The sequence below is a fragment of the Oncorhynchus clarkii genome, chromosome 18 (assembly GCF_045791955.1).
Source record: "Oncorhynchus clarkii lewisi isolate Uvic-CL-2024 chromosome 18, UVic_Ocla_1.0, whole genome shotgun sequence".
Taxonomy (NCBI): Eukaryota; Metazoa; Chordata; class Actinopteri; order Salmoniformes; family Salmonidae; genus Oncorhynchus; species Oncorhynchus clarkii.
In genome coordinates, this window is record NC_092164.1 from 17,796,919 (window position 1) to 17,818,459 (window position 21,541).

General features: G+C 45.9%; 1 protein-coding gene across 5 annotated transcripts; it reads left to right on the forward strand.

The window, feature by feature from the left end:
* The first annotated feature begins 1,082 nt into the window (after positions 1 to 1,082).
* Positions 1,083 to 21,483, forward strand: LOC139373122 (single-stranded DNA-binding protein 3-like). Of its 5 annotated transcripts, none has more exons than XM_071113250.1 (18): positions 1,083 to 1,352; positions 7,288 to 7,360; positions 7,992 to 8,053; positions 10,825 to 10,909; positions 13,916 to 14,005; positions 14,984 to 15,049; positions 15,441 to 15,500; positions 15,610 to 15,676; positions 16,110 to 16,177; positions 16,488 to 16,549; positions 16,704 to 16,749; positions 16,948 to 16,983; positions 17,103 to 17,154; positions 17,270 to 17,340; positions 17,501 to 17,579; positions 17,693 to 17,721; positions 17,854 to 17,955; positions 18,116 to 21,483. In XM_071113250.1, the coding sequence occupies exons 1-18, from the start codon at positions 1,297 to 1,299 to the stop codon at positions 18,143 to 18,145; spliced, it is 1,134 nt and encodes a 377-aa protein (XP_070969351.1). In that variant the 5' UTR covers positions 1,083 to 1,296; the 3' UTR covers positions 18,146 to 21,483. The 5 variants fall into 5 exon arrangements, with proteins under 5 accessions (XP_070969351.1, XP_070969350.1, XP_070969347.1 ...); XM_071113249.1 differs by having other exon boundaries at positions 1,089 to 1,352; positions 17,103 to 17,157; XM_071113246.1 differs by having other exon boundaries at positions 1,102 to 1,352; positions 17,103 to 17,157; positions 18,293 to 21,483.
* The last annotated feature ends 58 nt before the right edge of the window (positions 21,484 to 21,541 follow it).

Sequence of the window (21,541 nt, forward strand, 5' to 3'; positions counted from 1 at the left end):
TTACCCTAACGAATCATCCTACCCTATCAGAAATATACACACATACACACACACACACACACACACAGGCACATTCCCTCAACAGTATGTGTGTTCTGAGAGGTATGTGGGCTCAGGCCAATCGATACTGATGCTATGATGAGACAGTGATAGAGTTTGAGGTCTAGAGCTGAGTAGATACAAACACACTCTCCCTCACTCTCTACCCTATTGGAGCAACACAAACACACTGACAGCTCTGCCTAGCTAGACTGTGTTTGTGTCCAAGCTCTTGGTACTCTCTCTTTACCCCTTTTTTGGACAATGTGTTTGCTTATGTGTGTCCTTTAGAAAAACAGTGGAGGTGGCTAACCCCAATAATGACACATGCATGCAGTCAGTGTGTCCTTCCCACAGATGAGCAACATTTAAGCAGATCACTTCGCTCCTGCACACACACACACACACACACGCACACCCAGCCACTGCACTGCACCCACACTCACACACATTCTTAAAGGGACAGGACACACACACACATCCCTCAACTTCATACTTGGTATACATGCACACATTTGATTAATTATTCCCTCACACGACACATAGGCTGTGTTTAGACAGGCACCCCAATTCTGATCTTTTTTTCTTCACTAAATTGGTCCTTTCACAAAACAGATCAGGTCTGGAAAAGATCTGATGTGAAAAGATCTGACATGAAAAGATCTGATGTGATCCGTAAAAAGACCAATTAGTGGCAAAATTATCAGAATTTGGCTTACTGTGTAAACACAGCCATATAACTATATATAAACAGGACACACAGAGCTGTTATATACCATTCCTGGCCGGAACATACCTTACAGAGCACACAGTTACATGTGGGCACAGTAGGGTACTGTTAAAAGAGGCATGTTAGTGATCAAAACCCTGCACACATCCATGTGGGACTCCAAGCCCAGGAATGAAGAACACTGACCAGTCTATCATAATTTAGTTTGGCAAATAAACAAAAAAAAGGGATCTATCCCTTTAAGAAGCCCCCACCATTCTATAACAGGGGGAGCGTGGATAAAACCCTGGAACAGCGACTGAAAAAAAAGATCACCAACAGACGGTTTCAAGCTCCCCGCGACGGCAGCAGCCCCTGTTCGGATCGGCAATGTTGAGGATGGATGTAGCCTGCTAGAAAAAAAGACACCGGGGCACAGTGAGAGAGAGAACACTACTGCTGTGTAGCTATGGAGATCGTACGTGGTCGCTTTCTTTGACAGGTGTCGGAACCGGACTGAATAAAAAGTATCTAAACCAGCTTCAAGGATGTACGCCAAGGGGAAAGGTGCTGTTGTGCCCTCAGATAACCAAGCAAGAGAAAAGTAAGTGGGAATAGTGCAATGTCACAAACACCAGCTAGAGACACTAGTACTAGGATATCTACTGTTATCTCCAACGCTCACATACACTACCTCGCTTGTTGTCATAGAAAGGGTGCAGATTAGGATACGATATGCTCTCCGTAGTTGTTATGGGTCTTTGTTTTTCAGGTTTTCTTGCATCGGTGAATTCTTGTAGCCCTCCCTAACAAGCAAATAGTTATTGGGGGTTGATTGCTAGCCTAGCTAAACGTTAGCTTACTACCAAGGTATCCATTCCTACTAGTTTCATTCTCATCCGGTACAGTATATTATTAACTTCATGTATGACATTGGCGATATTAAACAACATTGGAAAAATCCTTTGTTTTCAAACTGTCTGCAATATGTTGCATTTTGGAATTGAGTGGAAAAGAGCATCCCTACTTCTCTGGGTATTGGGAACAATGCCTTCGTGAAGATGCTTGTGTGTTTCAGGAAGCCTGGGATTAGTTTATGGTGAAATAACGTAGCCGATTGATAGCTTTTACAAAGTTGAAACCAATGTAACCGGTTTGGTTTCAATGTAACAAAGGAGTGTCCAACGTTCCAAAAAGGAACTATTCGAACTCACTCTACATTGTATGAATGTGTACCTTCATACGCGAGTTACTGCTAGGTAGGCTAGGAGCTAGCTAGCGGCAAGTATGATAACTGTGTCCAAACAGTTTGTTTAGCCTTTATTAAAGAGTAAAATAAGTGTCCTTTATAAAACGAGGTTTTCTATCATTTAAAATGGGCCACTACGCTGAGCATTTAGCCGAATAGTTGGAGTTACAAACGAGGTAGTGTGCTAGCTCCGATAGCAGTAGCTTACCTATCCCTTTGTCTGCTAGCTACGGATGCCGTTTTGTCCGTACAGGATGATGTTCCGCTGAACTGGCTGCTAGTACGACAGTAACTTTATCGTATCCACCCAGTGCTACTGTGTTGCATTTATGTTTCTTTCCTAAACATGTTTGTCACAACATGTGTTATTTGGTTTCTAAAGAGATTTCAAATTTGTATGGTATAACCTGCAGAATCAGACACTCATAAGTATGCACTGTGAACAACACAACTACTAGGCTATTCGTACTGATTTATTTGAACTTTACTGACAAGCTGTAGATGGCTCTTTTTCCCGTGTCTTGCCAAATGTCAACAAAGCCGATGCCTTATTATTTGCCCATACTTTCCCCCACACATTTCAGTCCATATTTAAATTAAAGCTGTTCTAAGCCCTGTCCCTTGGATGTGCAAATAAATTGTCAACACATTTGTCTGCTCCTTCTGTGTATGTCGCTGCTGTGCTTGATATTATTATGTTCATCTACAATCTAGCCTAATTGATTTTATGAATCACTTGAGCTCTGGGCAGACCATAGCTTAGCTCAGAAGGCAAACTTTTGTTGATTTTCCTCCCCTCTGTCTCTATTCTTCTGTCTCCTCACCTCCCCTCCCTCTCCTCCTCTGTCTCCTCTCCTTTCTTCCCCTCCTCTCCAATGCTCAGTTCTCCCTTCCTCTCTTCCAAGTCCTCATCTCCCTCTTCTGTGTTGAATTATTGAGTGTCTGACTGAAGCGGTTGCTCAGTGCTTTGAGTCGGAGCGGTGTGTGCGTGCGGTCGCTCTGAGCTGGAACAATGTCTTTGTTTCTCTGTCTGTGAGAAGGGGAGTGTTTGCTGGTGGGCTGTCTTATCCATGTTTAAAGAGGGGTTTTGTCTGCAGCCGCAGGCAGGATGTCAGGTGTACTGGTGGTGAACATCAGGGGGGAAGTTTGTGAGAGAGAAAGGGACTGAGGGAGGAGATGAGCTGTCCCTTTGCTGACTAATTGTGCGTGTGTGCAGAGACACTAACTTCCCATCAAAACATCTCCCAGTGTTGCAGCTCAAGAAACTCTCTTCCTCTCAATGCGTGAGCTTAAATAATGCAGCAGACCAGGTGCACATAGCCCCCCCACCCCGCACACACACACACAGGCCTCCCATCACACATAAACATTTCATCAGTGCCCTTGTGGGGGAGATCAGTAGTTTGATCGTTAACCATAGCCTTCTGTAAACGGTCAGGAGAAGACATGGTGTGTATGTGAGAGAGTAGACCTACACTAACTAAAGTCAGTGGTGTAGTGGAGGGTAAAAGCAGTTTACCCACCATGCATCCCACTTCTGGCTTGCCTCTGAAGCTAAGCAGAGGCACTCTTTCCTGTGATCTAAAAAGAAATACGTGTCCCAGTGCCCCAGGGCAGTGATTGGGAACGTTTCCCTGTGTAGAGTGCCGTCTTTCGGATGGGATGTTAAAGATCCCATGGCACATATTATAAGAGAAGGGATGCTAACCCCAGTGGCCTGGTTACATTTCCCCACATTTTGGGAGAAAATGCATTGAAAGTATAGGCAGCGTTACTTTATTCACTGTGAACGCTGATCAGTTTAAACCAGCAGTCTCAGAGCTAAGTGACTTTCAAATCATTGACTGCCCAGTGCATTGGTCAGGTGTGTGTGAGAGGCTTAACTGACCCAAGACTGACAGTAAACTTTACTACACCACCAGGCAGCCACAGACAATTGTGTGTTAGAACCACTACCTCTGACGACCTGGCTCATAAATCACAGGCTAGCCTGTCTGAAGAGCTACAACCTCACAATTACCTCCTACTCTTAAGAGGGTTCGTACTCTTCTCTGGCAGTGTGTTTGTCCTGTCTCACCAGTTGTTTTATGTGATCACAGGGTGGGAACACCCCTCAGCTATTTATGGGCCTGTCCTGTGAGACAGCCCTTACGACTGTACACACACACCAGACCTGGATTCAAATACATGTATATTTTGTTACTCAAATACACAGAAAATAAGTATTTAAATATTTTCAAATAATATGGGCCGAATCAACTACTTCTATTGTATTCGCAAGCTGTTGCGTCTCAACTGATGGCAGGCACAACACAAACCTCAGATGATGAAAGGTCTAAACTACAACATGTGCGAATATAAAAAATATTGTTTTTCATGAAATTATAAAATAATTTGACAAATTTGTTTTTGTAAGTTAAAAAAAATGATATCAAACTCAACTGTTTTATCTTTTATAGCGATGAAGACATGGCTGTCTCATGGTATGTGAAATGGGTCAACTTTGAGCACCTTAATCTTCTGGATGTTTTGGTATTCAGGTGTAAGAAGCCACTTTCGGACCATTTAGGTCATGGTCAAATATGTATGGGGAAAAAATATTTACGGGTAGTTCTGCAATTCTACCCATTTTTACATGGGGTGAAATGTTTGCATTTTTAAAAGGCACTATGCAGAAATGTCTCTTAATTCTAATAGTTCGCCTAATTTCTGTTGGACAAAAGTGAGCATAGTGTAGAGAATCATTGTACCATCTAGACTGCTGGGAAATTGTTTCCATAACCAAAAATATGTCATTTTCAGCTGTTTGAAAACTGGTGTACAAAAGTAAAAGATGCAAAAATACAATTTAAATGGGAAGCATCGAAATAGCGCACATAGAAGAGATACTACTTCTTAGGCTGTGACAGATCTGTAACTCACGTTTCTATTACTTTTATCGGGTCGCCCAAAAAGTTGCATATTGTAGCCCTTTGAAGCAAATTTCCAGCAGTTCTACACTTTATGATGTATGCCATGTTAACCCTTTCCAGCCTGAGGGGATTGTTCCACTGGATCATGACCTCTGCATGCATTAATGAGTATAATGAAAACATGATACCTATTTTGAATGTTGAGAAACTGCCCTTTCAAATGACAATCAGTCAAGAAAGAACACCTGTGAAAATGTACCTTACATGAAAATCTATGCCCCCCCCCCAAATAACTGCAATTTACAACACTTTCTAATGAAGATGGAAAACACTTTGCATATTGAGCATATTGAGTCTTTTTTTGTAAGGATTGAAAATATGAAATGAGAATATAAATACCTTTTACTGTGAACAAGTTGTTTTAGTGACCAATCGTATTTAAAAAATAATTCTATGGAATGTTCCACTTATCTGCGTAGTATATTCAACACATCTGCTTCAAAACAAATTACAAATAGCATTTAGTCTGACATGTGATAAGCAAAGACATAAACAAGTAATATAATATTAATAAGACAATAACTTTATTGAAAGAATAACGTTTGGGAGTGCATTGTCTCATTCAAACCTGTACAAAAAAAACTAAGTTAAAGTTATCACCATCATAGCCATAACATTAAATACAACATTCATCTCAGGGGTATTGTCATCGAAATGTATTTGGAATGACAGAATATGATAAAGGCATAATACCAATTTATTGGCTTTTACAAATCAATTTTTTTTTCTCTACATTATTACCCTATCACGCGAGCAGTCAGAACGGGAACCATTTAAAAGCCCAACATTATTTTAGTCTTTACATGTCCTTTACATCTCCAAGGCCATGAGAGTCATGTGTTAAACATGTAGGCAGGCTGGCATGCAGGATATATGGGAACAGGAAAGGACAACATGCATGAGAGTTATGGAGGAGCCAAGGTGGGGGCCCCTGGTGGGCAGAGGAGTCGGCTATCTCGGTAGCTGCGGTAGACCTGGAGGCTGGTATGCAGCCGGTGTCTGGTAGGACTAGGAGGCAAGGCCAGTGGGGGGTAAGAGGGGGGACCAGAAGGGGAGAGGCAGGGGATGAAGCGGTCTGGTGAGGGGTGTTGGAAGGCAGGGGAGCAACGCTGGGAAGTGTAGAGCCTAGCCTGTGGGGGCAGGGGGACATGCATCAAGCATACTGTATTTCCTTAACCTCCCAAACCAGCCTGATCTGGCAAGCTCACATTATATTTCACTGCAAGTGAAGTGAAACCAGTGTGAGCACAGTGGTCAATCTGGTTTAATTGACATTTGAGTCATTCAGCAGACCCTCTTATCCAGACTGACTTACAAGAGCAGTGAGGGTTAATTGCCTTGCTCAAGGGCAGATTAAAATATATATTTTTGTCACGTAGTCAGCTCAGGGATTCGAACCAGCGACCTTTCGGTTACTGGCCCAACGCTCTTAACTGCTAGTTTACCTGCTGATTTTTACTAGGCCATACTAGCGACACACTTAGCTATGTTTGACAGTACACAGAAAATCTAGCTCACTTGTTTTTCCAGCCAGAAAGAAATGGCCCCAAAAATGTCAGAAACGGAGGGAGAAGCAACTTTCTTACCTCATCTGATCCACCTGGTTGTTTCTGCTTTGAAGCGGTCAAAATGGCACTCGATCCACTCTCCTTCCAGTCCTCTACCAGGGCACTGAGGCAAATGGAGGATTTGCTCTGTGACCTTTCATTGAAGTAAAAAAAACAAGTTCCCACCCATAAAGCCCTAAACCATTAATATATCTACTTGTAAATCATGTGTAAATGGCAGTTTACAGAAATACATTTGGTGATTGGACGGTGGTGTTATTATGGCTTTAAACCATTGTTTGACTATTATTACGAAATTAGAATGCTCCGGCTGGAAAGGGTTTTAATGATATCTGAGTGAGAAAGACTAACAAAATCAATTGGGGACCCTAGGAACATACCTGGTCGGTAATTTGGCCATGATTACTACAAGTTTAGATTGGTAAATTAATAAAAAAATTGTTCGCTGGCGTGGGTCATTTAGTGACTGACATAAGAGAAATTGCTGATGCATTACCAAATTTCGAACTTGCACCTTGTGTATTCTACTATTCGCAACAGTAAGTTGAGACCCTGACTGAGTTCCCAAAAACAACCTAGCGGCCTGGGGCCCTAAGCGACCGCTTACGCCTTCAGCCTGCCGTGCACACACAGTCAGCCTTGTTGTTCTAGTAGGTTTGTGTAATCCTCAACCAGATCTTTGCTAATGCTAACTCCTATGGCTTTTTCTACAGTTTTGCTAATGCAAGGTCCTGTTCTCCTCTGTTGCAGGTTAGCGCTGTACGTATATGAGTACCTGCTGCATGTAGGAGCACAGAAGTCTGCACAGACCTTCTTGTCAGAGGTAAGACGCACACACCTCTCTGTCCGATGTCGTCCTACCTCTAGCCTGGTGGTCGCCAACTTTGGTCCTTCCCAATAAGTAAGGGACTAGAGGGAGAAAGGTGGAGAATGACAGAGGAAAAGAGGGGGACACTGAGGTAGAGAGATGTGGACAGGTAGCGGTAGCCTAGATGGTGGTAGAGGTAGACCGAGAGAGCGAAGGGGAAGGACTGCGTTGACAAAGGGGTAGAACGAGGTGTGACTCTCTGAGGGCATTGACTGAGGGGTAGGGAAAGAAGGAGCGTAAGGGAGAGTGTGGTCACGAAGAGGGACAGCGTTGACTGGCTGAGACAGACTGATTATGTGTTCTTAACCTCTAGGCCAGGGGTGTCAAACTCATTCCACGGAGGGCCAAGTGTCTGCGGGTTTTGGGTTTTTCCTTTCAATTAAGACCTAGACAACCAGGTGAGGGGAGTTCTTTACTAATCAGTGACCTTAATTCATCAATCAAGTACAAAGGGAGTGAAAACCTGCAGACGCTCAGCCCTCAGTGGAATGAGTTTCACACATACTCTACCGGCACACACCCACCCTGGCAGTCTCCTCTCCTGCTGAGTTTAGAACTAGACAGCATGTTGCTCTCTCTCTTTCAGATACGATGGGAAAAGAATATTACGTTAGGGGAGCCTCCTGGATTCCTGCACTCGTGGTGGTGGTGAGTATCTCAGCCCCTTGCATCTTCTTGTGTTCACACGTTTGTGTATTCCATTAGAATATCACCACTCTGTGTGTGTGTGTGTGTGTGTGGTGAATAACATATGTACTGTACATAGATGTGGTAAAGGAGGCAGTGGAACGCAGACGTTCCATTGACCAGATTGACACGCGTTCTAACAAAGTTGCCATTTATCGGCCCACAATGTGGTTACTTAAGTCCGATTTGGATATATGTCAGCTGTTTTCTCCAAGTAACGTTTAGAAGTGACTGCTAAATGCTAACTGCCATTCGTATAAGCTGGTTAGCATAGCTAGCATACAGAAATTGGTGGTGGTCAGTTGTTTTTAACTATATAATGCGATTGATTTGTAATAGAGGTTGGCCGAATATGATTTTAATACCGATTATTGGAGGACCATAAAAAGCCGATACCGATTAATCGGCCGTTTAAAAAAAATATATGTATATATATTTTTTTTTTTTACATTTTATTATTATTATTTTGTAATAATGACAATTACAACAATACTGAATGAACACTTATTTTAACTTAATATAATACATCAATAAAATCAATTTAGCCTCAAATAAATAATGAAACATGTTTAATTTGGTTTAAATAATGCAAAAACAAAGTGTTGGAGAAGAAAGTAAAAGTGCAATATGTGCCATGTAAGAAAGCTAACGTTTCAGTTCCTTGCTCAGAACATATGAAAGCTGGTGGTTCCTTTTAACATGATTCTTCAATAATCCAAGGTAAGAGGTATTAGGTTGTAGTTAATATAGTATTTATAGGATTTCTCTCTATACCATTTATATTTCATATACCTTTGACTATTGGATGTTCTTATAGGCACTTTAGTATTGCCAGTGTAACAGTATAGCTTCCGTCCCTCTCCTCCCCACTGCCTGGGCTCGAACCAGGAACACATCGACAACAGCCACCCTCGAAGCATCGTTACCCATCGCTCCACAAAATCCACGGCCCTTGCAGAGCAAGGGGAACAACCACTCCAAGTCTCAGAGCGAGTGACGTCACCGATTGAAACGCTATTAGCGCGCACCCCGCTAACTAGCTAGCCATTTCAAATCAGTTACACCAGCCTAATCTCAGGAGTTGATAGGCTTGAAGTCATAAACAGCTCAATGCTTGAAGCATTGCGAAGAGCTGCTGGCAAAACGCACAAAAGTGCTGTTTGAATGAATGCTTACGAGCCTGTTGGTGCCTACCACCGCTCAGTCAGACTGCTCTATCAAATCATAGACTTAATTATAACATAATAACACACAGAAATACGAGCGTTAGGTCATTAATATGGTCGAATCCAGAAACTATCATCTCGAAAACAAGACGTTTATTCTTTCAGTGAAATACGGAACCGTTCCGTATTTTATCTAACGGGTGACATCCCTAAGTCTAAATATTGCTGTTACATTGTACAACCTTCAATGTTATGTCATAATTACGTAAAATTCTGGCAAATTAGTTCGCAATGAGCCAGGTGGCCCAAACTGTTGCATATACCCTGACTCTGCGTGCAATGAACGCAAGAGGTGACACAATTTCACCTGGTTAATATTGCCTGCTAACCTGGGTTTCTTTTAGCTAAATATGCAGGTTTAAAAATATATACTTCCGTGTATTGATTTAAAAAAAGGCATTGGTGTTTATGGTTAGGTACAGTCGTGTAACGATTGTGCTTTTTTCGCAAATGCGCTTTTGTTAAATCATCCCCCGTTTGGCGACGTTGGCTGTCTTTGTTAGGAAGAAATAGTCATCAAACAGTTGGCAACGAGCCAGGTGGCCCAAACTGCTGCATTATAGCCTGACTCTGTTGCAAGAGAAGTGACACAATTTACCCAGTTAAAAGAAATTCTTGTTAGCAGGCAATATTAACTAAATATGCAGGTTTAAAAATATATACTTGTGTATTGATTTTAAGAAAGGTATTGATGTTTATGGTTAGGCACACATTGGAGCAACGACAGTCCTTTTTCACAAATTCGCACCGCATCGATTATATGCAACACAGGACACGCTAGATAAACTAGTAATATCATCAACCATGTGTAGTTAACTAGTGATTATGATTGATTGTTTTTTATAAGATAAGTTTAATGCTAGCTAGCAACTTACCTTGGCTTCTACTGCATTCGTGTAACAGGCAGTCTCCTCGTGGAGTGCAATGAGAGGCAGGTGGTTCGAGCGTTGGACTAGTTAACTAGTAAGGTTGGAGATTGAATCTCCCGAGCTGACAACGTAAAAATCTGTCATTCTGCCACAGAACAAGGCAGTTAACCCACCGTTCCTAGGCCGTCATTGAAAATAAGAATGTGTTCTTAACTGACTTGCCTAGTTAAATAAAGGTGTGTAATTTTTTATGTTATTTTTTACATCTGCCAAATCGGTGTCCAAAAATAGTGATTTCCGATTGTTAGGAAAACTTGAAGTCGGCCCTAATTAATCGGCCAATCCGATTAATCGGTCGACCTCTAATTTGTAATGATGACATGAACACATGTTGGGGTTGACAACCATACGAGCATTATATTGAGATTTCTACGTCAACATAGTGTGAAATACACATGTCAACAATAGCCTAAATGTCGGCTGATTTTGCTGGGGGGCAATGAGAAGAGTCGGGATCTTTCCCCCACGGTCCTTCAATTCAATTGCTTTGGTGGAGTTCGCTTGACCTCTTTATCGCCTCTATTGGCTCATCAAGTGCTCCCTGACATGAACCCTCTTCCTCTATTTCCTGTTGCAGTGTATTCTGGGATTTGTATTGCGCTGCGCCGGACAGACGGGAGAACTGCGAACACTCCAGCGAGGCCAAGGCCTTCCATGATTACGTGAGTGACCGGCCCAAGTGTGTGTGTGTCTTCGTCCCGCCTCTTCCCGTGTGTGTGTGTGTGTGTGGCTATCGTCAGTGTGTGGAGATAATGGAATGGAGGTCTTAATCCAGTAAGCCCAGCACTGGGCCGGGGTTAAGCCAGGGATTTGTGGGTGGGTTTGTGTGTGTTGCAGCCCTGGCATCTGGCCCAGAGCAAGGGGGGCTTTCACATCCTCGGTGCCAGAGAGAGCTGGTTAACCGTGTGTGTGCATGCTTTGTGTGCTCTGTTTTGTCTGCCGTGGCTGGCAACTGTTTGCGTGAAGTGCCAGTTTGCCAGTCTCGAGGACCAGATGGTCACTCAAACACACAAGGTGTGTGTCTATATCCATGTAGAGCATTCTGGCAGGGGGGGGGGGGGGGGGGGGATTTACCACTCTTCTCTCCCCCTTTTTCTTTCTCTCTCTCTCCATCTTCCAGTGTTTGTTTGTCTTACCATTGAAAAGGTCAATAATGTGTTGAGCACCATTGATCTGTCCATTTTCTCTCTCTCTCTCTGTGTGTGTGTGTGTGTGTGTGTGTGTGTGGGCTGGATAGATCAATTCCATTCAGTATCGTTGAACCACATCGCCCAATCAAATCATCAATTTTGATTTGTTGATTAATTATTCATGGTGGTGGATTCCTATAGGCTGAGCCAGACGTTAACCTTCCCCAGTGGTGCTTCCTGTCACTGTGTTGACATTTATTTATGTTTGTGTGGGTGAGTGATAGTCCACCATGTAGCTTTATTGATGTACAGTTATTTGTCATTGATGTGTAGGATTTAGGATTTGTCTGTGTGTTGTCGATATGTCAAGCATGATGCCAGTAGCCTGGTTAATGGTATTTCTATACGAACCTTGCCCTCTGGTATGATAGGTGGAGTTTTCACCATATTGCCTATATCTATCCAATTATTTCATATCCACACAAGTGGTTAGGGCCTGGCTAGAGGTTGTTACTGAAAACCCGTCACTCTGTCTCTCTCTCGGTCTCTTTCTCCTACCTCCCTCTTCTCCCCCTCTCTCTGAGAGGGGGATGCTAGAGGCACGGGGAGCAAAGGACCAGTCTCCATAGCAACAGCTTCGACTAGCTACTGCAAGAGATGAGAGAGGGGGAGTGAGCAAAAGGAAGTGAGAGCGACGGGGAAGAGAGGTTAGGGCTGTGGGAGGGAGAGGTGAGGTTAGGGCTGTGGGAGGGAGAGGTGAGGTTAGGGCTGTGGGAGGGAGAGGTGAGGTTAGGGCTGTGGGAGGGAGAGGTGAGGTTAGGGCTGTGGGAGGGAGAGGTGAGGTTAGGGCTGTGGGAGGGAGTGGTGAGGTTAGGGCTGTGGGAGGGAGAGGTGAGGTTAGGGCTGTGGGAGGGAGAGGTGAGGTTAGGGCTGTGGGAGGGAGAGGTGAGGTTAGGGCTGTGGGAGGGGGAGGTGAGGTGAGGGGAGGTGAAGGAGAGGTGAGGTTAGGGGAGGTGAGGTGAGGGGAGGAGAGGTGAGGTTAGGGGGAGGTGAGGGGAGGAGAGGTGAGGTTGGGGGAGGGGAGGTTGGAGGGGAGGGAGAGGTGAGGTTGGAGGGGAGGGAGAGGTGAGGTTGGGGGAGGGGAGGGAGAGGTGAGGTTGGGGGAGGGGAGAGGTGAGGTGAGGTTGGGGGAGGGGAGGGAGAGGTGAGGTTGGGGGAGGGGAGGGAGAGGTTAGGGCTGTGGGAGGAGAGGTTAGGGGGTGAGGTTGGGGGAGGGGAGAGGGGGGGAGGGGAGAGGGAGGTGAGGTTGGGGGAGGGGAGAGGGAGGTGAGGTTGGGGGAGGGGAGAGAGAGGTGAGGTTGGGGGAGGGGGAGGAGAGGTTAGGGCTGTGGGAGGAGAGGTTAGGGGGAGGGGAGAGGGAGGTGAGGTTGGGGGAGGGGAGAGGGAGGTGAGGTTGGGGGAGGGGAGGGAGAGGAGAGGTTAGGGCTGTGGGAGGGAGAGGTGAGGTTAGGGCTGTGGGGAGAGGGGAGGTGAGGTTGAGGGAGGTGAGGTTGGGGGAGGGGAGGGTGAGGTTGGGGGAGGGGAGGGAGAGGAGAGGTTAGGGCTGTGGGAGGGAGAGGTGAGGTTAGGGCTGTGTGAGGTTAGGGGAGGGGGAGGTGAGGTTAGGGCTGTGGGAGGGAGAGGTGAGGTTAGGGCTGTGGGAGGGAGAGGTGAGGTTAGGGCTGTGGGAGGGAGAGGTGAGGTTAGGGCTGTGGGAGGGAGAGGTGAGGTTAGGGCTGTGGGAGGGGGAGGTGAGGTTAGGGCTGTGGGAGGGGGAGGTGAGGTGAGGTTAGGGGAGGGGGAGGAGAGGTTAGGGGAGGGGGAGGAGAGGTGAGGTTAGGGGAGGAGAGGTTGGGGGAGAGAGAGGTGAGGTTGGGGGAGGGGAGGGAGAGGTGAGGTTGGGGGAGGGGAGGGAGAGGTGAGGTTGGGGGAGGAGAGGTTGGGGGAGGGGAGGAGAGGTTGGGGGAGGGGAGGAGAGGTTGGGGGAGGGGAGGTGAGGTTGGGGGAGGGGAGAGAGAGGTGAGGTTGGGGGAGGGGAGGGAGAGGTGAGGTTGGGGGAGGGGAGGGAGAGGTGAGGTTAGGGGAGGGGAGGGGGAGGAGAGGTTAGGGCTGTGGGAGGGAGAGGTGAGGTTAGGGCTGTGGGAGGGAGAGGTGAGGTTAGGGCTGTGGGAGGTGAGGTTAGGGGAGGGGGAGGAGAGGTTAGGGCTGTGGGAGGTGAGGGGAGGGTGAGGGCCGTGGGGGGGGAGAGGAGGAGTGCAGATGTTTGGAGAGGGTTAAGGGGAATGAGCCGGGGAAAGGGAGCAAGATGGAGGGAAGACCCTATGTTGTCCCCAGGGACTCAGTGGCCTGTTCATGGGCAGAATTTGCATAAATGTATAAAGACAAAGGTGTGCGTCAGTTTAACATAAAGTGGAAAGGGCAGGGTTTAGGATGGTCTGTGTGACTCTGTGCTTCATCTTTTAACGTGTGTGTGTGTGTGTGTGTGTGTGTGTGTTGCAGAGTGCGGCAGCAGCCCCCAGTCCTGTGATGGGGAATATGCCACCTAATGATGGTATGCCAGGAGGACCCATGCCGCCTGGATTCTTCCAGGTAATACACCTCTTCATCCCCCTCTTCTGCTACCTCCCTCTACGCATGGTAAAACTCTCCCTCCACTCCACCAATCATCTTCATCATCCATTACTTTATTCCCTCTCTTCCTAGATCTCCTCACACTTCTTTTTCACCTCCCTCTCTTTCTCTCCACCCCCCTCTTTCTCTCCACCTCCAAAAAATCCCTCTCTCCTCTCATATATAGATCACACACACACACACACACACACAAAGCCAGACAGCGTAATGGACAGCCCTGGCATTTGGCAGCGGCGATGATAAGGTGGAACGGAGAGAGATGGGCCTCAATGTGTTTGTTTCTGTGGCTACCACTTCATTGTCTGCCGAGAGTGGAAGAGAGAACTGGAGAGAGCTGAAATGAAAGAATGGGAGGGAGGAAGTCGGTGAAAGTGGGAGATGGCAAGAAGAGAATAGTGAGGGAGCGAGGAAAGAGGAGAGGCACGGAAGTGCTATTTATAACAAGTGAGGGAGGAGGGTGTCTGTGCTTGTGTTGTCCTTTTTGTTCAAGTGGCCTTATCATTAGCAAGAGCTGCTTGCTGCAATTATGCCTGTGTTGCTATTATCATGTGTGTGCTTGGTGTTTGTTCGCTAATAAAAAAAAATTGAAGACCCACACAATTCACAAAACAAACCTGAAGTCATTCATGCACATTCAAGCAGTTCCTCAGTCTAGTTGCATGTCCTGATGTTGAACAGTGTGGGATGGACGGTGACCAAACATGCTGTAGGCTCCTCTGATCCACTGTTGTTCTGAGCTGTGTTTTATAGTTGTGTCAACATTGCCCTCTAGTGGTGAAGACACCCTCTTACCATGGATTAGGAAAAATGCCCTCCTCTCCCGCTCTGTGTTCTGATTGGCTACTGCCTAGCTTCTCTTCCACATCCCTGATTGGCTTGCTCCTGCAGCTGTAGTTGTTAGCTCCTCTCTCTGATGTCACTCTTCTCTTCCCTCAGGGTCCGCCAGGCTCCCAGCAGTCTCCTCACGCACAGCCCCCCCACGGCATGGGACCACACGGACAGGTAACAAACACACATAAATAATTGACTCTCCTCTGGAGCTGTTCTGGGGGGGTTGAAGCTTTAGCCTCCACACAGACACACTCCACCAACCCCTCATCAATAAAACAGAAGAGGAGCCACTGTGGACCTACACACTGAGTGCACGGGACAGACAGAACCCACACAATGCTCTACATGTACCACTACATGTAAGGCTAAGGGATGAGCGCGACGCCTGCATCCTTGAAGACAAGCTTCCCTCTGTAAAATATCTTGTTAATTAGCCGGCTCATTGTTTTAGTTTTCTGTGTTCTCACCCCCCTTCCTCCTCATCCTCCATTCACACTCTGTCCATCTGTCTGCTCAACTCCTTTTCAGTGGGAATGACAAACTCTCTCTCTGTCTCTCTCAGCCTTTCATGTCGCCACGGTTTCCAGGTGGACCCCGCCCCTCTCTCCGAATGCCAAATCAGGTATGGACCACCCACTTACCTATACAGCTGAACATGTACTTTCAGGTAGGTATGTGCTGGTGGTCCATACTCACGATCGCCCCTTCTCTCGCCCATCTGTTTCCCTCAGCCTCCAGGGGGAATCCCTGGTTCTCAGCCTCTCCTGCCAAACAGCATGGACCCCACCAGACCACAAGGTGTGTGTGTGTGTGTACATTATTCATGCTTGTGTTTATGTAAGCTTGCAGTTTTTCAAGTGGCGTTCCTCTCTGAGAACGCCGGTGCCCCCAGGACCTCACAGATCCAGGGGTCATCTGGGTGGAAGATAGGATAGTGTGGGTCTCTGAGTTTTGGCTTGAGATTACAGGTTCAGATTATAGAGTACTGTTTAACCCAACAGGGGTCCCAGTTAATGAGGTTAGAGGAGAGTTTAATCTGTTGCCTGCCATAAACCCTGCCTTCCAGGTTCAGACTGACCATATGTGGATTAGGTGTGGAGGTGACCGTCTCATTGGATAAAAGTGTTTGCTAAGTGAATCGAATTATCCATATTAGACCATCACATAGTGTCTTTAACTACCAGTGTGTGTTGGTGTTAAGACTGTGTTCTTGTCATCTTTTCTCCTATAGGACATCCTAATATGGGTGGGCCAATGAGAATGAACGCTCCACGAGGAATGGGGCCCATGGGTCCACAGGTAAGTGTAAGCGCGCGCGCGCACACACACACACACACACACTCTAGTTTTGACACTGTGTATCTCTTCTCTCTATGTAGAACTACGGGGGTATGAGACCCCCTCCTAACTCCATGGGTGGTCCTATGCCTGGGATGAACACACACACACACACACTCTCTAGTTTTGACACTGTATCTCTTCTCTCTATGTAGAACTACGGGGGTATGAGACCCCCTCCTAACTCCATGGGTGGTCCTATGCCTGGGATGAACACACACACACACACTCTCTCTAGTTTTGACACTGTGTATCTCTTCTCTCTATGTAGAACTACGGGGGTATGAGACCCCCTCCTAACTCCATGGGTGGTCCTATGCCTGGGATGAACATGTAAGTGTTCCCTCCATAGGGAGAAAGACAGTCTATCCCATAGCACCAGCTTCATGGTTGAATATCGAAGGCCCCGACATCATGAATGTTGAACTGTTGTTCTCTTGGTTCATGGCAGTGTTTCCTATACTTAAAGTCTGTCTCTGTCTCTCAGGGGACCTGGTGGTAGAGGACCGTGGCCTGGTCCCAATGCGAACTCAGTAAGTTGTTTCCTCCTCGCTCAATTTGCCATAGATTAGATGAATCATTACAATGATTATTATTTAAGATGGCTTGAAAATGTACTATACTGCCCTCTTGTTGCTGGAGGAAAGAACTACTGGTTAGTTGAGAATCTCTCCCGGCAGTAACTATGACCCCCCCCCCCCTAACTTCTAGTTTCCCTTCTCTCATCACAGATACAATACTCCTCCTCATCTCCCGGCCACTATGTGGTGAGTAGCCAACCGGCAGTGTTTTCAACAAGTCGTCAGTAATAAAACTGTTCCTTAGCTGTGGAAACGGGGGAAATTGTGTGCACTGTTCTTATTGACCTTTTTGAACTGTTTCCCAGGGTCCTCCAGGAGGAGGGGGGCCGCCCGGAACTCCCATCATGCCCAGCCCAGGTGGTGCGTCTCTTAAATATGTCCCCCCCAGCACCAGTACTATATTTAGACACTATGTGTGTTGCCTCTCTCTCTGTGTGTACTAATGTTGTACTATTGTGTTGGTCTCCCCCAGACTCCAACAACTCCAGTGAAAACATCTACACTATGATGAACCCTATAGGACCAGGAGGAAACAGACCCAACGTGAGTCACATTACACGTCGTATTCCACCGCGTGATGTCACGCAGCGTGACACCACGATACAGTATGACTTTATCCCCCCGCTGATTAGATAGGGCAGTTAAAACCAGTCCTCAGTTTCACTGAGACATCTTTATGTTCTGTGTGTGTGTTCTCTCCCAGTTCCCTATGGGCCCGGGGCCTGATGGACCGATGGGAGCTATGGGAGCCATGGAACCTCACCACATGAACGGCTCACTAGGTGGGTGCTATGACAGGGTTATGAAACCTGTTATTAGTGCAGTCGTAAGGGTGACAATGTTCAGTGCATGGATGAACTGTTTTGAATCTCATCTTTCTCTCATGGTCTCTCAGGCTCTGGGGACATGGACGGGTTGCCAAAGGTGAATATAAATCTCCTTTTCTACAACATTTGACTTCAATCACTCAGACAGAGGGACTTGTCTTGGAGCTGCTGGTCAAATAACTTGTGGTACAACATATTTATAGAGTTATCTTACTCTCTATCTATCCAGAACTCTCCTAACAACATGGGGGGTATGAGCAACCCTCCCGGGACGCCGCGGGACGATGGAGAGATGGGTGGAAACTTCCTCAACCCATTCCAAAGTGAAAGTGTGAGTACTGCTGGCCGATGACCCCTGACCCTTATACCTTGACCCCTCAAGAACCAGGGTGGGTGACCTGGTATGTAATGTTGTAGCGTTTACATTTTTCACTCATGTCTACCACTCCCCCCCCCCCCCCCCCCCCCCCCCCCCCCTTCTCTCTTCACAGTATTCACCCAACATGACGATGAGTGTGTAATTTTAATTTCTTTATTTTTGTATTTTCTTTTGGTTATTTTTGTTTTTGTACCTTTCCACCTGGATTTTCCAACCCCTCACCTTGGATCGGACTCATTCTGCCTTTCCCACCTCACCTCCACCCCCTCGAACTCTCGCCACTACCCAGGCTTCTAGGACAGCCCTGGGGCATGCTGGGCCTCTAGTGAAGGTGGAGCTTCCCGACGCTGTCTGTGGCATAGACAGGAAACAGAGACACAGGAAGTCCCTACTCTCTAACCCCGCCCCCTGCCTCTCTGACTTCTTGTCAGGCTCTGGACAATGAGAGAGGGGATGATGGAGAGACGGGATAACATGGACACCCTTCAGGACACAGCATGGTAGGGTTCTGTCAGTAGCTGTCTGGAAGCTCGACAAACATTTACATTGGCATTCGCTTTTATTTTGATGTTTTTATTTGTTTCTAATGGATACAGGGGTGGATACAGAGACCGCATCTCGAATGATCCCCCTTTTCCCTATGTAGTGCACTACTTTTAGAGGAATAGGGTGTCATTTGAGACGTAGACATGGAAGTGTCGTCTAGCCCCCCTCCCCCCTCGTTCACTCTGTGTATACATTTAAAAAACAAGTGTTGTGATGTTTTCCATTACTCTGTATGTAATGTATTATTGCTATTCTTTTTATAATATTTTATTGTTATGATTTAATAATATTATGATGATTCTGTTTATTTTAAAATGTAGGATTTAATTTCTGTAGTTTTTTGTTGTTGTTGAAAGGGCATGCACCCACTGATGACCTCTTCGTTAGTAACTTCACAGGACGGTGAACCTTCACTAGTCTCCTTAAGGAAAACACACAGGATATACACAATCTACTGCCCAGTCAGAGAACAGCACCTTTGGTCCATCATGGTACTTTAAATAGTAATGTCCCTCTCCATCCCCCTGAGAAGGTGTTTTCTCTGTAGTAGACTAAGTGACCCTGAACATGCAGAGGATGCACAGTTGTATTTATTGGTTTAATTTTCCATTGAGACAGAACAGGTTGACAATAAGTCTATCTGCACACTCCGGAATCACTCTGCACCAATCAGCATCCACCTCCTAGAGGAAGACATCTTGGAAGTGTCTGGTTTTTGTTTTTACTTTATTTTTTTACCCAGAGGGCAGTTCTTCTGACCTTCTGTGAAATTATTCTGCTTGGATGCTTAAAGGACTCTTGTAACAGAGCTGAGCCAATCAGGAGGTGGTGTGCCCCCCCCCCCCCCCCAAGAGGACAACATTTGTCCCTCACACACAACCAACCAATCGGCCTACATACACTCTCCCCAACCATCTCGCTCTCTCCTTTTGTGACGTCTCCATCTGTCTTTTGGTTTGTTGTAAATACTGTAAAGTGAATTTTGATATCATGACATGTTTTGATATTTCCGTCACAACCAATGACTGATGAGAAACGAGTTGATTCAGACCAACTTGGTTTGAAAAGAGACGGTGTGTGTTTTTACAGTACCTCACTGTTCAACTCTGACACAACTAGGGCCAGGAGGGACCCTCTTTGTTGGATCATTATGTAGTTAGGAGCTACAACTAACGTTAGAGTCCAGAGTGTTTCCTGGCCAGGTCAAGCTGTTAGGGAAATCTCCTGTCCCTCGTAACGATAGATGAAAAGAAAATGATTGTTTTCTATTAAGGCTTTTTCTGTATTTGAGTTGAGAAAAGATGTTAAATCACAGGTTCTTAATGATATGGAGAGAGTTAAGGGGGGAAAGGCTTCTGGTGTAGTTTGAGATACTGCTGTATAGATTCAACTCTGAACCATATTCACTAAGGGCAAATCGGAAATGCACCCAATTCCCTATATAGTGCACTACTGAAGCCAAAAGTGTAGTGCACTACATAGGGAAATTGGGTGCCATTTGGAACGTGCCCTAGTTTGCACTAGTGCAAAGTGTTTCTTGTTGGAAGAGGATAATTATTGTAAAACGAACCGTGAAACTGTTTCTGTTTCTAAAATGTGAGATATATTTACTTACCATAACTAGGGCTAGGAGTGTTTTATGTGCCCTTGTCAGTGGAGGCTGCTGAGGGGAGGATGGCTCATAATGTCTGGACTGGAGCGTGGAACCATGTTTGTCTGTAACATTTCACTGATTCGGGCTCCAGCCATTAGCACAAGCCTCCGTCCCCAATTAAGGTGCACCGACCTCCTGTGGTCCTTGTCATTTCATGTGCTCTGGAAAAACTCATGGCCCTACTCATGACCTTCTTTTGACCTTTCCACTCTGCCCATACGGAAGAGGACGCCTCTTTATCTGTGACCGCATGGGCAGCGCCATTGAGGCTACAACCCATAGGAACCCCCATCCGGTTGACTACTTTAGTATGGCGGAAGCCCTCAGTGGCGCTGCCCGTGCTAAAACGGCATTTTGGCCACTATTCTCTATGGCTCTACCTTTTTTCAAGTTGTTTCCTGACTGTGACCTGTTCAGGGAAACCTCCTGGCCCTAGTGGTGTCAAACTCTGCCCCGGTGCAAACGACTCTCCTGTATGAAAAATCAACGTTTGTCACATTGTTGGTCATTTCTGTGTTTCTATGGTGACGTATAATACTGTTTCATTCTGGGTTGAAAGGAGGGGACAGCGGGTGAGGAAACATTTGACTGTTCCTTGGGTTTGTCCATCTCGCTAGTCTAAAGTAGCGTCCTCCTCTCCCTTCACCTGCACTGACGAGGACGATGGATCTGTGCAGACGAAGGAGAGGAAGCCACTTTAAATTTGAGCTGGCAGGCCATGTTTTTCTCTGACGACAAAGCAGCATTGGATACGAGGCAGTTTGTTTTTCAAAACATTTAGTCCTTTTACAATGATCCTGTGTTTTTAAATTCTGTTAACCCCTTTTTAGATTGGATGCCACCTTGATTTGAAGATCCAACTGAAAGAACTTTGACCCATCTCTTGCAGTGCCATGTATATAAATGATCCCATGACATTTGGTTGGAATATTGCCATATTCAGGTTCTTTTCAAAAGCAGTGGGAACATAATCTGAGGGGACAACATGGTGAGGAACTGCTTCCTGGGTTTGCTTTGTATCTCCTGATAGGCTAGTTTCTACTCCTAAATGTCTTGTGTGGTAATAAAACGTTTCCTATTTGTACGTTTTCTTTGTTGTAATAAAGTTTCTTTAGAGACTGATAAAGTTGCTTATTGGGAGGAGAAAAAAAAGTGGGAGATCTTGCATCAACAATAAATGTCAGTTGTTTTGGGTTTTTCACCGAGTCATCTGTTTTTTTTCGCCCCTGTGTCCTCGTTGTTGTAGATGCATCAAAAAAACAAATAAAATGAATTCACTACTTTTGCCAAGATATTTAGTTCTTTCAACACCTTTAGAGGCTTCTAGTTCCCATCACC

What these genes read in the sequence shown, in the direction of transcription:
- LOC139373122 (XM_071113246.1), top strand. Translation starts at nt 1,297, where the DNA reads ATGTACGCCAAGGGGAAAGGTGCTGTTGTGCCCTCAGATAACCAAGCA. An exon ending in GGACCCCACCAGACCACAAG is followed by an intron (nt 15,677 to 16,109) that starts GTGTGTGTGTGT and finishes TTTCTCCTATAG; the next exon opens with GACATCCTAATATGGGTGGG. An exon ending in ACCCATTCCAAAGTGAAAGT is followed by an intron (nt 17,956 to 18,292) that starts GTGAGTACTGCT and finishes GCCACTACCCAG; the next exon opens with GCTTCTAGGACAGCCCTGGG.